This window comes from Periplaneta americana, chromosome 6 (assembly GCF_040183065.1).
Source record: "Periplaneta americana isolate PAMFEO1 chromosome 6, P.americana_PAMFEO1_priV1, whole genome shotgun sequence".
NCBI lineage: Eukaryota > Metazoa > Arthropoda > Insecta > Blattodea > Blattidae > Periplaneta > Periplaneta americana.
Window position 1 is genome coordinate 153,327,650 of NC_091122.1, and position 16,912 is coordinate 153,344,561.

Sequence of the window (16,912 nt, forward strand, 5' to 3'; positions counted from 1 at the left end):
AGAAAAAACCCAACCAGGTAATCAGCCCAAGCGGGGATCGAACCCGTGCCTGAGCACAACTTCAGACCGGCAGGCAAGCGCCTTAACCGACTGAGCCACGCCTGTGGCTTAATGAATGTAAAAGGTAAGTGAATATGTGAATTAGTAAATCAACAGCCAATTTTGTGGACATATTGTAACTCAAATACAGCACTGAAACACACAGTACCAGAGAACTAATGTGCAGTAATCCCAAGAAAAAAGGCAGGACTCTTGTTCAGGTCAAAATCAGAGTTCACTCATTTTTGTTTCAAAGGAAGATAGGTATGTGACCTCCTAATCGATTAACGATTGAGGTTTATCGAATGTTCGTCACTTGGATGATCTTTGTAACACCATCTGTGATCTAGTGCAGTGATTCTCAGCTGTCGCCGGACCCTGGCATTTCAATTATACTGGGCCATGATATATTCTCCTGGAATTTGTCATTTTTCACGAATAAATATTTTCTAGCAGAAATATTCTTAGGAGAATAATTTTCGTGATTGTGTTGAAAAGCGCAGATCCAGATCATCTCTAAACTCTAAATTCTAAAATCGAAGACCAAGCCACTTATTTTTTAATGACCGGGAATTTTTCAGACTTTGTAACCTTTCAACATAATCTGGTCACCCTACCTATATACGTAGTACTATACATACTCTTCTTTTGAATTGAACAGTTGTTTTGCAACAAATATCCGAGATGAGTGTAGTATATTTATAAAACCAAACAAAATTTAAGTCCATGTTGAATCTTTCGTACACTACTTTTAACACTTGAATATAAATAATTGATTAAATGGTGATCTTACTCGTGTTAATTGTGTAAGCATGTGCGGCTTACAGCTGTTTCGGTGCTTCTTCACACCATTTTCAGAGCCTACTAGATCTCGGCGTCATTTCGAACTTTGCTGCCTGTTGTGTGGGTGCGTTCAATTGTTGAAAAGTGTTGAAATGTGGTGTCAAATAGTGTGTGTGTTCTGAAATTGATCTGTGTGTTGAGAATTTGATCAGGATGTGTTTGTATATTTCATATTGTTCTAGTGTGTTGAGTTTTTGGTTTTTGGGTTGTATGTGTAGGATTTCCATGTCTGTATTTATGTTACTGTATGTGTGGTTAGTATTAGTTATGTGTTCGGCATATGTAGATGTATTGTGTCCTCTGGTTATTACTTTAATGTGTTCTTTGTATCGAGTTTGAAATGATCTACCTGTCTGTCCAATGTAGAGTAACACGAGTAAGATCACAATTTAATTAATTATTTAAAATTTAAGTGCTTTCCATTTAAATATAATATTTCAATTTAAAATAAGACAGCACCTTAAGATCACAGAAATGAAACTTTTTAAGTCGTTCAGATGGAGACTAGAAACTTAATAAGATGAAAAGGCTCTATACCTAACATACATCTAAAAAATTGAACGTAGAAGCTGCATTTGAAAATTTCAAGCAAAGTAAAAGTAAAGCTTTTCAAATGGGGCAGTGTCCCGTGACAAGTGAGCTAGTGGTTGAGGCTCCTGTAGCTGATTAATCAACCACATGAAACTATGCACTATTGCATTACCTTTCAGATTTGATTCACCTTTCTATTTTTCATTCTCTTTTCGTTTATTGCATTCTGAATTGCATTGTAGCTTTGAGATGTGAAACAAGTCAAAATTTCCACAAAAATATGCAATACATAGCAAGCAGATTAATTCAATTTACAAGCATAAACAATTATCATCAGTTGAGTAGAAGGTATGAATATGAATAAATTTTGTTAGTTCTGTTCTGAACTTTTTCTCTTGGCCCTTCAAATACGAGTAATTAGGCAGTGCAATGAAGACAGGATGCATGAATAGAGAACTTCTTTCTTATAACAGCTAGACAAAGAGAGGGTAAATGGAGATCTGATTTGTTTCTAGCATTAAAATTATCAATGTTTTGATTAGTACCAAATGTATCTTGGGTTTTCATCACCAGAAAAAGAATGCATTCACAAGTTATGAACAATGTATATTTTGAAAAACTTGTTTACATGATGTCTAGGGCTAGGATTTTGATTAAATTGCATCTTTTTTCTAGTAAGCCAGAAACATAGCTGCTTTAGTATTTATATGTTATGTAATAAACTGAGTGTTTTAAGACATATTTGTTAGGGCATTTTTTTTTTTTGCATTTTTTGCCTCTTTCAACTCATAAGAGCATCTTTTGTTTTATTCAGTCATTTTCTAGGCATTTTCATTTAATTTTGGCAGTAAATCCCCATTATTAATGTAAAATAATGTTAATTTCCTTTGATATTTTCTTTACATATTTTGTCTATTAATACCCATTATTTTGTATAATATTTTAAACGTTTTTCTACACAAATATTGCCATTTTAATGTAGTACACCCCGTGCAATGGATCAGTCCAACCACCCCTTTAATATACACTCCTCTATACCTGCTAGTTCCGTATAAGAGTGGCCTTGTGATAGACTACATAGAAACTAAAAGTAAAGTAAATCCATGGCACTACAGCCCATGAAGGGCCAAGACCGACCGACTGCTGACCTCACGTCCACATGCTTAAGCAGAGGTGAACAATCATACATGGAAACTGCATAAGGTAAAATATTTAATTAAAGTGTACTACTTAGAAAAAATTATGTAAAATTTAATTTAATTACTAGTTTAAATATTAAGTTGTACAAAAACCTCTTTTCCTACTAAGCCAAGTATGTAAGATCAATTTTTAGGGCATTTTTAAGGGCATTTCTGATACATTTTTAGATCATAAATGCATTGTTTTTAGGACATTTTTTCATGATTTATAAGTTATCAAAATCCTAGCCCTAATGATGTCCATTTATGCACATGTCATCATCCTTAGGACTTTCTTTTACAAAACAAGAATACATTTAGCTTCAGATGAGTTGCACTACAATATTAATCCATATTTCATTGCAGAATGAAAGTATGAAAAGTATAACATTTTAAGGGACAGAGATCAATTTAAGAGTAACATAATCTATGTGTGTTTGGAAGAGCTCAATTTAGAAATAAGATATTTTAATCGTGAATTCTTCAGTTCAAGTGATGGTCCAATTTCAAAGCAAGAAACTTCGACTTTATAGATTCTCAGAGATCAGTTTCATTTAATGTAATATTGTAGCAAAACTGAATACTGTTATATGTATTAAATTTGATTATACTGGTTTCATGAACACGAAGTACTAGTTTATTTGCATTAAACTTTTCAGCCATCACGTTTAACAATGCATTAGAAGTGTTTGTAAAGTGATCAGGTTTACTTGAGATAATCATAATTGTATCATCTGCAAATAAGATTATCTGGGATTATTTTGTAACCTCCATGAAAAAAATTTAACAATTTTCGAAAAGAATATATATTTCTCCTAGAGTCAATTTATCACGGGGAGAACATGGAATGTTCACTAAAATAATATTTAAAACATAACCATTGTAAATAAGATTTACAAGAATAATTGAAGAGTACACGGGAAAAACAATAAAAGTCACAATGCTCATAAGGCTGAAATCATCTAATTCAGTATATTACTGCAAACTTTAGTGTTTTTTTTATTAAAACTAGTTGTCAGCAAACAGCTGGATACATTAAGAAGATTGATTGATTAATTGATTATTAAAACTCGTAAAGGAGATTTATCACCACGGATACAGTCATCCTTTCCTACTTTTTCATTAGGAACAGCAATAAATTTTGCGGTAATATACTGAATTATAAATCGTGTGACAGAACAAGGGCAAGCTTCAGACATAAATTTCCTGTCTGTCCAGTTCTTTGTACAAAAACAATAAAAATTTTAGTGAATAGGTTTAATGAAACAGATTCTGTGAATTATGTGATATAAATTATATATCACACAAGATGGTCAACACTTCTAGCAGCTACTGTGAAGAGGGTGAGTATGAAATGTTATTAATGTAACATAGTACTTTGTAGTATTGAGGGAGAGGGTGGTACAAGCCACTAGTTGGCTGACAGAAACACTGGAAATGTTTGCTGGGACTCATGGTAGCCAAATAGGATAAGAATAAATTTAATTGGGATTTCTATACAAGACCCTATTAGGTACAAACTGAAAGAAAAAAGATAGTTAAATTAAAAAAAAATCTGCAAATCTGATCTAGCAACAATGAAAAGGAAAGAGGATATTCAGGCATACATGCTTACTAAAACTTCACCACAAAATTACTGCAATCTAAACATTTCAAAATTACATTTATTCAATAAATACTTACACCAAAAGTCTGATCAAAGCAGCATAAAAAGAACAAGACATATATCGAAGTTCATTCAATTATACTAGTCTTCAATCTCATTACACATGCAAAAGATTCAGTCTCCCACTGACTCTGTACATTGTTAATTATCAACACATAACACTACAACTCGACTTCCAGGCTTCTATTAACTAGGAACTCATACACATACAGAATGTACCGGTATATCAGTAATAAAGAGAAATAGCCAGACTGCATTCAACTTTCGTTTCCTAGCATTTCGAAATTATTCTAATTAACAATTATTAAAATAGCAGTTACTTTTCCAACAGTTTTAAGGAAGTGCTCTACAAAAACAGTTAAGTTGTGTTCCTTTATTCCGCATTCAATTAGAAAAAATGCTTATAGGCAGTTAATATAGTAATAGTTTTCAGAAATAAATCTTAAAATTACGGTAATTTGAAATAGTTCCCTTGACTTACAGAAAACAATTTAAGATCGCAAACAACAAGTATAAACTCATCTTCTGATATTATTTTGACAAAGACTATAACAAATTAATTATTTTTAAGGCTTTATTGAAAATATCCCTAATGGATTTACCGGTATTTAGGCCTAAAGGAAATGCAAAATGAAATATAAATACGTGCGGTAATGCATAACAAAGTTAATCAGATTTTCATTCCGATTTCATTTTTAGATATTCTAATTTGTTACCAAGAATGCCAATTGCTTCCACATATAGTAGTAAGATTTTCTTGCATGCAGAACAATACAGGCTTTTAATCCTCTTGATAAAAAAATATATATGTATTCATACATGCTTAATATTATTTTTAATTTTAAGTTTCTACATCGCTCAGTGCTGAAATAAGGTTAACAGGCCTACTAGTTAAATAACAAATTATGTTACAGTATCTTATAGAGTCAGCCAAAAGGGGAAATTTCGAATAGAAAATATGAAATGTTCATCACACAGAACACGTGTACTTAAAAAGAATTTAATTCAAAATAAGAGGCACAGAACTGAATAAGATATAAACATAAAGATTATTATGTACAGTATATACAATCCATTTATTTCTCAGTACGAAATGGATTTCCAAGTCTTAAAATTCTAACCTAAAATGTTGTATAATAAATGATCACAATACTGTATGCTTACGAATAATTTCACATTAAAATAATAATCCCTTAGGAAGACACAATATTTTTAGGTCCTCTATGAAGCCACCAATTAATTAGCATAAAACCGATAAGTATAAAGACAATGACAGAGGCTATATTGATTAATAAATTATGTAAAATTTATATACATATTTATTTACACATTCATTGGTAAATAAAAACTGAAGCCATGAATGACTATCCTGTTGATTATTGTCAAGATGCTTAGGAATTCAATTAAAGTTTGCTTTCTTATGTATTTCCCAGGAAGTTTGGCTGGCTCTTAACTCGTATCCTTCATTCCATCTGTCTCAATATTTACGTTTAGAACTTTACAAATACGCAGACAAAAAATATACATATACTGTAGGTGTCCCTGCCGCCATGTCATTCAAATGAGTGCACTCCTTGTGTGATGATGGTTGATTTAATATACTATCAGTAGCGGCTGGTGGTCAAAATAATGAGTGTGCTACAATCTCTTTATTGGCCTACTGTATACACTTATATGTATTTATCTTAATTTGAGACACGCCTAGTGACGAAATGTGAAGTCCATACGACGTTCCTTCCTACTGCAGAACCTGTCAATTACCCTGGTGTTAAACCCTTGATCTTGGATATCATACTCTTTTCTATTGACAGTGTTACTTCACAGAATGGATCCTGTGAATTGTTGGAGGCTATGTTATGTATTGTAACAATTGAATAGCTCCATCTATATTTCGGAAATTGGGTCTTCCACATAGAACCCCAAGTTGTGTCTTTAACACTCTTTTGTTCAGTAGACTACAGTATAGCTGTTGACAGCAACTTCAAGTTCGTGTTCAGGAAAATTATGCGAAAAATTGTCAAAAAATTTGCTGTTTAACAATTTTGTTGCGTCTAGGTAGGTTAAAGACTGGAAACGGTGAGTAGCTTCCTGAATTATACGGTCACATACTACCTTGGCTTCAATTTTCTAGACTGACTGATTCAGGAGGAACCTCAAAAACCAGGTAGATGGCAGCAGCGGTCGGACACTTGAATTACCAAACAAATTGTACATAATTTCGAGGGAAAAATTGTTCCGGAGCCGGGTATCGAACCCGGGACCTTTGGTTTAACGTACCAACGCTCTACCACTGAGCTACTCGGGAACTCTAACCGACACCGATCCAATTTTTCCCTCTATATCCACAGACCTCAAAGTGGGCTGACAACCGTCAAGCAACCAACTTCGAGTGCACACTAACTCCGTGTGACTTAAATCGTGGTTTTCTGTTAACGAACAGTGACGTGTATTATGCAAATCAAGATTTTCAGGTATAACTCCCTGTAAAGTTGATTTGAATAATTTCGAGGGAAAAATTGTTCCGGAGCCGGGTATCGAACCCGGGACCTTTGGTTTGACGTACCAACGCTCTACCACTGAGCTTCTCGGGAACTCTAACCGACACCGATCCAATTTTTCCCTCTATATCCACAGACCTCAAAGTGGGCTGACAACCGTCAAGCAACCAACTTCGAGTGCACACTGTGGATATAGAGGGAAAAATTGGATCGGTGTCGGTTAGAGTTCCCGAGTAGCTCAGTGGTAGAGCGTTGGTACGTTAAACCAAAAGTCCCGGGTTCGATACCCGGCTCCGGAACAATTTTTCCCTCGAAATTATTCAAATCAACTTTACAGGGAGTTATACCTGAAATCTTGATTTGCATAATACACGTCACTGTTCGTTAACAGAAAACCACGATTTAAGTCACACGGAGTTAGTGTGCACTCGAAGTTGGTTGCTTGACGGTTGTCAGCCCACTTTGAGGTCTGTGGATATAGAGGGGAAAAATTGGATCGGTGTCGGTTAGAGTTCCCGAGTAGCTCAGTGGTAGAGCGTTGGTACGTCAAACCAAAGGTCCCGGGTTCGATACCCGGCTCCGGAACAATTTTTCCCTCGAAATTATTCAAATCAACTTTACATGGAGTTATACCTGAAAAATCTTGATTTGCAAATTGTACATAGTTCCGAGTTCTTCCACAAACAAGCATTCTTTCGTTACGCTTTCCTTTTGTAATCTCCAAGCTGTGTTGTGCTGAAGCTGACTACAGCACTTCCCCGCGTAAAAATAGCCAATCAGAGCAGTGATTTCAGCTTCGCACATGCGCATTAATTGTCTACATTCTCATGTAGAGTTTTGAGTAGCACAACGTACCCCCTGAGGCACCAAAGAGCGAAGAGCGAAGACTAAACACTCTATAACGCGTCATGAACATAACCACGGGAAATTGTCAAATGACAGATCAAATACTGTGGTATTGCAAATACATTATTTGAGCAAAAATTATCATTGTGCTGTAGCACTGTAGCACATAAGGATGGGCCGCCCCTGTATACTATATGTCAATATATAAGTCGAACATGGAGTAAGGCCACTAAGGGAAAAGAACCAAAGGAGAAAGATTCGATCTGGTGCAGTGGGTTGAACTTCGGCGTAGCTCAGTGGTTAGAGCACTCAGTGCATAGAACTGGGGGTTCCAGGTTCGATCCTTGGTACCGGAGAAAATTTTTCTCCATTAGTAACAAAAAAAAAAAAAGTCAGTGAGATTGCAATATATGTGATAAATTTTGCCTCTGAAGGTGGAATTGGTAGAGAGTTCTGAAGTACTTGAAGTTACCATTATAGTGGTAAGTAGGAATAAACTCCACACAACAATATATTAGCACAATTAATATCAAAATCTTATTATATATATGAGTACTTGTAAAAAAAAACATCAATTTATTAAATGCCTGAAAACAAATAAGCCTAAATTATATAGAACTAATTAATTAATGTGCACTGAAGTATACTTTATTAGGTGCACTACTTTTAATTTATAATTTAACAATTTTATACGCCATTTTCTTACCTTTTCAAGTTTTAAATATCTGCAACTAACATATCATAATAAAAAGATGAGAGTGGACTACAATTTAAAAGAAAAATAGTAACACGCTATTTACAAATGAGCAAATACGTAAAATAAAGTTAACTATTATTTTCAATAGTAAAAAAAAAAAAAAAAAAGGTAAAGATATCCCTGTAACATGCCATGAAGGCACTTGGGGGGCATGGAGGTAGAGCCCCATGCTTTCCATGACCTCAGCACTAAAATGAGGTGGTGTGGTCGGCACCACACTCTGACTGCCTTTTACCCCCAGGAAAGACCTCAATTTTATAGGAGGCTGAGTGAACCTCGGGGCCATTCTGAAAGTTTGGCAACGAGAAAAAATCCTGTCACCACCTGGGATCGAACCCCGGACCTTTCAATCCGTAGCCAGCTGCTCTACTAAACAGTACAGGTCTATTTATTTCCACAGCACCCAAAAAAAATTATAAGTAACCTAATCTGAAAAATATTGTCCATGCATGAGGCATACTTTTACCCACTCCACTCCAAAAATCTCCACATAAAAGTTCCATTTTCCAGTTTGATTTTGCAGGCAGTGTTTCGGGTTCTCAAAGAATACATACATAGAGGAAATAACAAATCATAATCTGAAAAAATCTTATAATTTCTTCCATTTTGAATTCTGATACTACATATTTTGAAATTGTAACACCTCATATTCTTATTAGTCGTACAAACAATGTATCAAACTCATAATTACTCAGTGAAATGTTTCAACACATGCAGAAATTAAAAAAAAAAAAATTCTAGGGTATCCAAATGATGGAGAAAGCAATGGTGAACTGTCTAGAAAAGGTGTAGATTGATTTTTTTCCCCATTGCTGGTGATGAAAAAGGAAATAGCAATGTTTCGAAGACTAACTCTATTTTCATCAGGCAATAAAAAATGGGATTAGAAGGGTATCCTGTTCATTAGGGTTGTTACAAACAGCTAAATCTGCTTGACTGATCTAGTCAAAGGCTAAAATATTCCGTTTTTTTTTTAAGTTAATATAGTTTAAAATTTTGACTATATTCCACTCTTTTATGAAATTAAAATATATATTAATTAAAAGCAGTGACATAAGATTACACATTTACATTTCCAATGTCTTATAAACATTTCTCAATTCATTTAAAAGTTACTAGTTTTAAGATTATTATAAAATTCTATACAGCATTTCTTAAGGAATATAATCTACTTGGTGAGTAGATTATCTGTGAAACATGAACATGGCGAAACTCCAGTGGAAGATTAGCTTAGCCTTGGCCGACATTTTGGGTGAAGGGAAGCACTGTCTAATGGTAAGTGATGAGGTAGCAGTCTCTTACGAGAGAGTTTACTAAACACAAGTGTTTGTCAGTGATTGTATAAAGTCTGCTGGGAAAAAAAGCGTGAAATAGAAAATAATAGGTCCAGTTATTCTGTTCCACAACGAGAGTTCATTTATGATTCATATGGTCGCACTGAATCTCGTGGTGTCAGGAGATTATTTCAAGAGCAAACGGAGAAATTGATTCTAATCTATTTTTTCCGGACGAAACTTGGTTCCACTTACATGGTATGTGAATACTAATGAAAAATGAAGATAGTTCCAGCATCTTCTTGCATGATATGGATGAGTAACTTCTTAAAAATGAAAATAAGACGTATTATTTTGTTAAGTTTAGCATTGTGTTCTACAATATCAAACCTAAGACCAGTGTTATGGAATACTTGCTGATTTGATTTCTCAAAGAGAAGAAATTCTCTCATGAAATTTCGGCCAGTGTATGGGACTGGTGCTCACCCAGCATCGTGATGATTTTTTTTAAGTTATGTTAATGTTGCAATGAGTTGCATAAATAACTGTAACGTCTGCATATGTAGCAATTTGTGCCATTGGTATTGCAAGAATGTCCAAAGTATAGGTCTATACATTGATTAATATCGGACCTAAGATAGAGCCTTGAGGAATGCCAGCACTAATGGGCCTAATAGAGGAGTGAGTACAACCCACTCTGATTAAGAATGAGCGATTTGACAAGATGTTAGTGATTATGTTGTACAGTTAGTCTGGAATGTCGGACATGATGAATTTGGGAAGCTACAATAGGTAACAAAAATCTAGTTAAGAAAGCGGGGATCATCATGCTAACTACACAATATCTCCATTCTGGTTGGATGATCATTCACTCTTCTGAGGCATGTGGACGTTAGAGCAGCGGGCTTTTTTTTAAGACAGTCACTTTGGAGCAACGAGTTTAACCACGAAATCTTGTTGCCAAGATGCTCTGTGGTCCACGAACTTCATGCCGTGCTCACATTTCATAGATAATCTGCTCACTCAATACTCATAATGGACTGAAACTGTAGCACATGTACACGACTTCGTGGACGTAACTCTCTAGAAATGAATGGCATTCTGGGGGGGAAGGGTAAAAAAGAGAAGAGGTTTTTCCAAGTTACAGTGAAACAATAATACAACGTTCAAATTAGTTGTATGTTCCTGTCACTTTTTATGTCAGCACTATTAAGTCAGTTTGAATAACACAACTCAAGTCTTTTTTTTTTTAACACGAAATCCCTTAAATCCATATGCACGATATTGTCATAATGCTTCCAGTTCTCAGCTAACAGATGGAGTGAAGGATACAGAGCAACAGTGGATTAAGTGTAAGCAACAGAGCAAGTTTACAGCTAACAAGATCATCACACCAAAACCAAAGTCCGCTTGGGACACACACTCTACCTTCCCTATCCTGAAGCTGCAGCATCCAGACAGACATGTAAAGAGTAAAGCATTACATCTCCAGACCTTCCCTGAAATACAGTTGCTGAATTGTGGTATGACATCATAGGTACGTTTTAAATAAAAGCTAGCAAAATATAGGCTACTACTGCATTAACAGTATGATGAAATGAAATTAATTCCAATAAGAAAGCTTACTAAGAAATAGTTCAAAATAATTCGTAACCGTAATGCACATGCTCTAAAATTTTCTGACACATTTTACAAAGCTTCCAAATACGAAAATTCAGACCTCGGCTTCCACCAGTCTACTGACGTGAATAACAATTTCTGAACTGGGGGCGTCTCTCATGAGGAATTCATAACTTTCTATGAGAGAATGATGATTACAGAGTTAAATTTCAACATGTATGAGAAATGGTAGGCAATTTTAATATTTATGCGAAAAATGATTGCTAATTTGTGACTGGAATCCTCTCATTCAGGACCTTTTACATGCCAGAAACCTATGACACGGGTTCCCTGATTTATTTCCCTTCTGAAGGAAGTTTTGCTGAAAATTACTGTTAGTTTTAAAAATCAATTACCTCAATTTTAAACATATGAATTTTGGATCTAATACTCCGATATCAACTTTTCGTACAATACTGCCGAACTTCCTTTTAATTAATCTTTATTATTTATAAAATTTCTTAACATGTCAATTCTTCAACAGTTTTGTAAAGTTGTGATACTAAAAATACGCATTTAGAATTTAAATTCCTGTATTACAGAACAAATTTTGAGAAGTGTAATATTTAAACAGAATCCGAGTTGACAAAAAAAAAAAAGACTTTTACGAATCGTGCAAAAATGGGCAAATATGCATTATTAAACAAGTTACGCGTTTATTTTGAAGGTTAGGGGTGTAATACAGCATTATAAAATATGTGACATTTTTTTAATATTTACATTCTACACGAATACAATGAAATGTGAGATATGAGTTTTTAAAACATGTTCTAATCAAAATATCTGTTAATATAAACAGACACTATATCAACAAATGTAGCACGTTAGAACTTCCTACGAGAGAATAGAGTAGAGGAGAGAGGTTGAATTTCTGAATTATTATAACATATAAGAAATGATAACGTATTCTTACTAATAATTCATATCTGACACATTAGTAGGGTTCAGTAAAAATCTTCACACTCTATAGTTAACTAAAATAAGCAAAAAGTTGTCTACTGTAATTATAATGTTTTTCACGTGACTTAGTTCATAGTCTCATCTTCTTCGTGGCCACAATATTTTGTCTGGACATATGTAATATTTAACTTAGCATTACTAACAGTGACTAAGACTTAACAATACAACTAGGCAACGTTGGTTAAGTGTGAATGGCTCGTGTTGTTCTGGGTCGCTAAGAAGCTGCATTCTCCATGAATTAAGTCGCATGGAAAGGTGTACAGTGATGAATGACAATTTTTGTATGTCAGATTTTGGGGGGCGGGGGGGGGGAGTATAGAAGTGATAATACTGCATATTATACTGGTGACCATTTCCTCTGTAATGGACAAGATCATACAATACTTTTCTGTGAAAAAGAGAAAATTTGTAATAAAAAGTGACAATTAATTGGAAACTCTTTAAAAATAATTCCGTAACTTTTGTTTCTGAGAAATAACAACCGCAATGTATCATATCCTGCTTACCTCACGAGAGGACCCATGTTGTTTTCTGAAGGTAAAGACTGGAGTAGAGAGGGCCCTGCCGACACTGGCCGAATCTGTAACAAAATGACAGGATTTGCAAATCTAAGCACATATGTACAGTAAAACCTCGTTAATTCGGACCCCAATAAACCGGACTTCGCTTAATCCAGACAGGCAAAAAAAAAATAAAAATAAAAATAAGGACGATGAATTTGGAAAAATTAAAGAACCTTGTTTTAAGACTTACTTTTATACATTAAAACTATGGAATTACAATATTACATCTATTATGTTTAAAAACTATACTTCATTGCATGTATTGCTTTACATTTCATTGCACTTTATAGTGTATTTAGGCCTATGCTCTTTAAATACATCATAATAAACGTGTTCTGTTGCTATAAACAGAGTATTAATGCACTTTCTACTGTTCTTTAGGTTATTGCAGTTAATCCAGACTTTCATTAAATTGGTCAACTTATCCCTCCAATTAGACCGGATTAATAAGGTTTTACTGTATTTAAAGTCAAGAATAATTAAGGTAAATATTACAGCCATTACAGGTAAATATTCTCAACCGAATAATAACAGGCATTTCCCATATTTATTCTGCGTTTAATTTCCTCCCAAGTGTCGTTTATATTTGTTACTGTTGTTTCAAGATATTTCAATTTTTCCACCTCTTCAAAGGATACATTTCTAAGTTTTATATTTCCATTTCGTACTATGTTCCGGTCATGAGACATAATCATAATCATAATCATAATCGGTATTTACTTCCAAACCTTTCGCTTTACTTGCTTCCAGTAAAATCCTCGAGTTTTCTCTAATAGTCTGTGGATTTTCTCCTAACATATTCACGTCATCCGCATAGACAAGCAGCTGATGTAACCCGTTCAATTCCAAACCCTCTCTGTTATCCTGGACTTTCCTAATGACACATTCTAGAGCAAAGTTAAAAAGTAAAGGTGATAGTGCATCTCCTTGCTTTAGCCCACAGTGAATTGGAAAAGCATCAGACAGAAACTAGCCTATACATACTCTGCTGTATGTTTCACTGAGACACATTTTAATTAATAGAACTAGTTTCCTGGGAATACCAAATTCAATAAGAATATTACATAAAACTTCTCTCAATCGAGTCATATGCCTTTTTGAAATCTGCGAATAACTGATGTACTGTGCCCCTATACTCCCATTTTTTTTTTCCAATATCTGTCGAATACAAAAAATCTGATCCATTACACCTAAAACCACACTGATAATTTCATCTATGTATGGAATTAATCTTCTCAAAAGAATATTGGACAAAATTTTGTACGACATCAATGAAAGTGATATTCCTCGAAAGTTACTACAGTTTAGTATTTTTTCTCCTTCTTAAAGATAGGTCTACATGCTGAAACTGTTATAACAGAAAACCTATACCGAGTGAGTTAACCACACCTTATTTATATGAAGTTATGCAATCCCGCATGGTTACAGTCCATTCCATAAACACAGTATTCGTAATCATATCTTACTAGATGAGGCTATTAAGGTGTATAGCTAATAGTGATTTGCACGTTATAAAGTAGTTGTGCTTTCAACACTAACATCTTAAATACTTATATGCTCTAGAATTCTCTATTTCCCATTCCTTGTGATGAGTTCTGTTTACTCTAGTAACCACTATATATGTTATATTCATATAGAACAAAATGCCTACCCTTTCGGTCTGAGTGGCAGCATTACAGGAGTCCTTTGCTGCAGAGTTTGTAGAAGATGCATTTGCTGCTGCAGCATCTCCATTTGTATACTTCGTCATCTGCAGTTGTAGAAGCTGTATTGTGCGCTCTTTTTCTTCCAGCTGCTGTTGTAGGAACACAACCTGCATGAAGTTAAATACACTGAAGTAACTGCAAAGTGGCTTTATAAAAATCACTTTATGCTTTTCTATATAAGGAAAGTAATATACATACACTGACACCAGATAATATCTATCACTTAAGGTGATGAGCTACTGAAATTTCTAAAATCAACAGTTTTTGAATATGCACATCAATATCATAATCACACATTGTAAATTTCAATATTTTTTCATAAATACGGTACTTAAAAAAAAAATTAAACTTATTTTGTTTTTTTGTTTTTATATTTTCTTCGTGAAAATCCTATTTCTTAAAAAAAAAAAAATATTTGTTTTTAAACTCCAATTTTTTCTTAATGATAACACTGCATTTTGTGCAATGGAGCATTAGTAATTCCCTACTCTAATTTGTTCATTTGTAAAAAAAATATATATAATTTCGTCAATGTTTTCTAGCAATACAGCTATGCTGAATGCAGCCAACCAAATGCTTCATTTCACAACAGAGATATTAATGAATAAGTATGCCAAGTTTCATCACTTTTGCTTTAACCACTGAGAAATAAAATGAATACTTGTTATTGGAAACAAAGAACATATCTTTATTCAGATAATTAAATTTGAAGTTTTGGTTACAATTAACTCGTTATATAAAAATATATTTATAATTAAGATATTGAGATAAAAATTTTCATGAAACAGTAAATTTTTAGCGAAAATAAAAAAAAAAAATGATAAAATTTGTTAAAATTCGACAATTTTCAGTAGCATATCACCTTAAATAGCCGAGTATTAGGATTAAATTTATTAAATGCTACCAGTACATCATTTTAAAAGTACATAAGTATAATATTCACATTTACAAACAAGACTATTATTTTGGTAATTTCACAGAAACGATGGAAACTATGATATTCCCACAGTCTAGTACATACAGTCACGAAGCTCAGTACGTAATAAATATGCATCCATAGATAGTTGCTAACCACTAGGATCGCTACTATCACCTCATTACATACAATGCGAAATAGTACCTGCACAGTCTAGTGTTCCTAGCAACCTCATCAACTCAAGCTTCATGACTGTATATACTACTGGGTGTTCATTTCAAAGTGTGTCATGACGTCACTGTTGGTGAGTCAGCGATTTGAAGCGAGTTTCAGCTTTTATGTCAGAGAAGTTGTCTATTAATCAAGGCGTTCAATCTGAACTTAAGAACGTCTACGGTATAACTTGAACATCGTAGCAACAGATGGCAGTCTGTATGGTCTGTGTGCTACCATAACCTCTTGCATGGGCAAGTCGTACGCAGGGTATTTGTTATCATTGGTTGTGTATGGCAACATTCCACAATACAAATCAAATGCTCCATGTCCATGTTGACCGTCGAAGTTAATGTCAACAAATATTGTACGTAAGTAATCGTCTTAACCCTCTCCCCATATCCTGACAGTAAGAAAAAACTCACCTCAGTACGTGTTTCCAAACAGTTCACATTTCTGCCACTACCGGCGTTACGGTACATATCGGTAAGTACTCTTCAGAACGAACGCCGTACTTGCTATGCAACTTCTCTTGCACATAGGTAATACGCCTCTGCGGAAGTGTAGGAAGATTGAATTCTCTAGGCTCATCGGCTAGCCACATGACGGCATACAGCGAGCCATGACACACTTTGAACTGAACACGCAGTAGACTGTGATATTCCCCTGAGTTATTCTCTATTATCAATGTGTGAATGTCACATAAGTTATTATGTCATAAGATGACAGAATTATGATCGAAAGATGGAGTAGTGATGTACAGTATTTTGACATTTGAAAGTTGGGTAGTTCGTTAGTTGAGAGGTGAACATGGTGGCAAAACGTTCTGTTGAGTGTGATTGATCAATTACTTGCTTCAGTTCAGCTCATATTTTGGGAAATGTGGAGAGTCGTTTTACTTTTTGAAGGCTCTATGGAATTATTCTATTGCAGTATCTGAAGGCTTGTGTAGATTGTGGAGCAACATTTTTCTCTACGTAGCATAAACGTAATACAGTAGCGTCCAAATTAATCCGAACACGACATATTTTTACATTTTCTGTCATTGTTGGCCTCACAGCTGCTCATACCGCTTTAATTGACATCTGTAGTACGTGTAATTCCATTGTTGAAGGTCTGTCATTATTTTTTTTTATAATATGTGACATTTTGCCTGTCGTTTTGTACTTATAAGCATTTCAGTTGTGTTGAAGACTTAATACTGCAATCCTGTGTACATTCCGTCGTCTTCACAAATGGATACAACTCCACGAAAACGGTCTA

The 16,912-nt window shown here is 34.4% G+C and overlaps 1 protein-coding gene and 2 non-coding genes across 9 annotated transcripts in view; 1 reads left to right on the forward strand and 2 right to left on the reverse strand.

The window, feature by feature from the left end:
* LOC138701943 (uncharacterized) overlaps nucleotides 1-16,912 on the reverse strand; it is a 349,096-nt gene that overhangs the window by 10,643 nt on the left and 321,541 nt on the right. For 5 of the 7 annotated variants that reach the window (XM_069829314.1, XM_069829313.1, XM_069829315.1 and 2 more), the window contains 2 exons: nucleotides 14,466-14,627; nucleotides 12,758-12,831 (listed from right to left, as the gene is read on the reverse strand). In XM_069829314.1, the coding sequence (XP_069685415.1) occupies nucleotides 12,758-12,831; nucleotides 14,466-14,627 (236 nt within the window). Of the gene's footprint in view, nucleotides 1-11,060; nucleotides 11,132-12,757; nucleotides 12,832-14,465; nucleotides 14,628-16,912 lie in introns of all 7 variants that reach the window. The other 2 variants (XR_011332730.1, XM_069829318.1) reach the window with 2 other exon arrangements.
* On the reverse strand, nucleotides 6,777-6,848 carry TRNAD-GUC (transfer RNA aspartic acid (anticodon GUC)). Its single transcript has one exon. It is a non-coding gene; the product is annotated as a tRNA-Asp (tRNA).
* TRNAD-GUC (transfer RNA aspartic acid (anticodon GUC)) lies at nucleotides 7,269-7,340 on the forward strand. Its single transcript has one exon. It is a non-coding gene; the product is annotated as a tRNA-Asp (tRNA).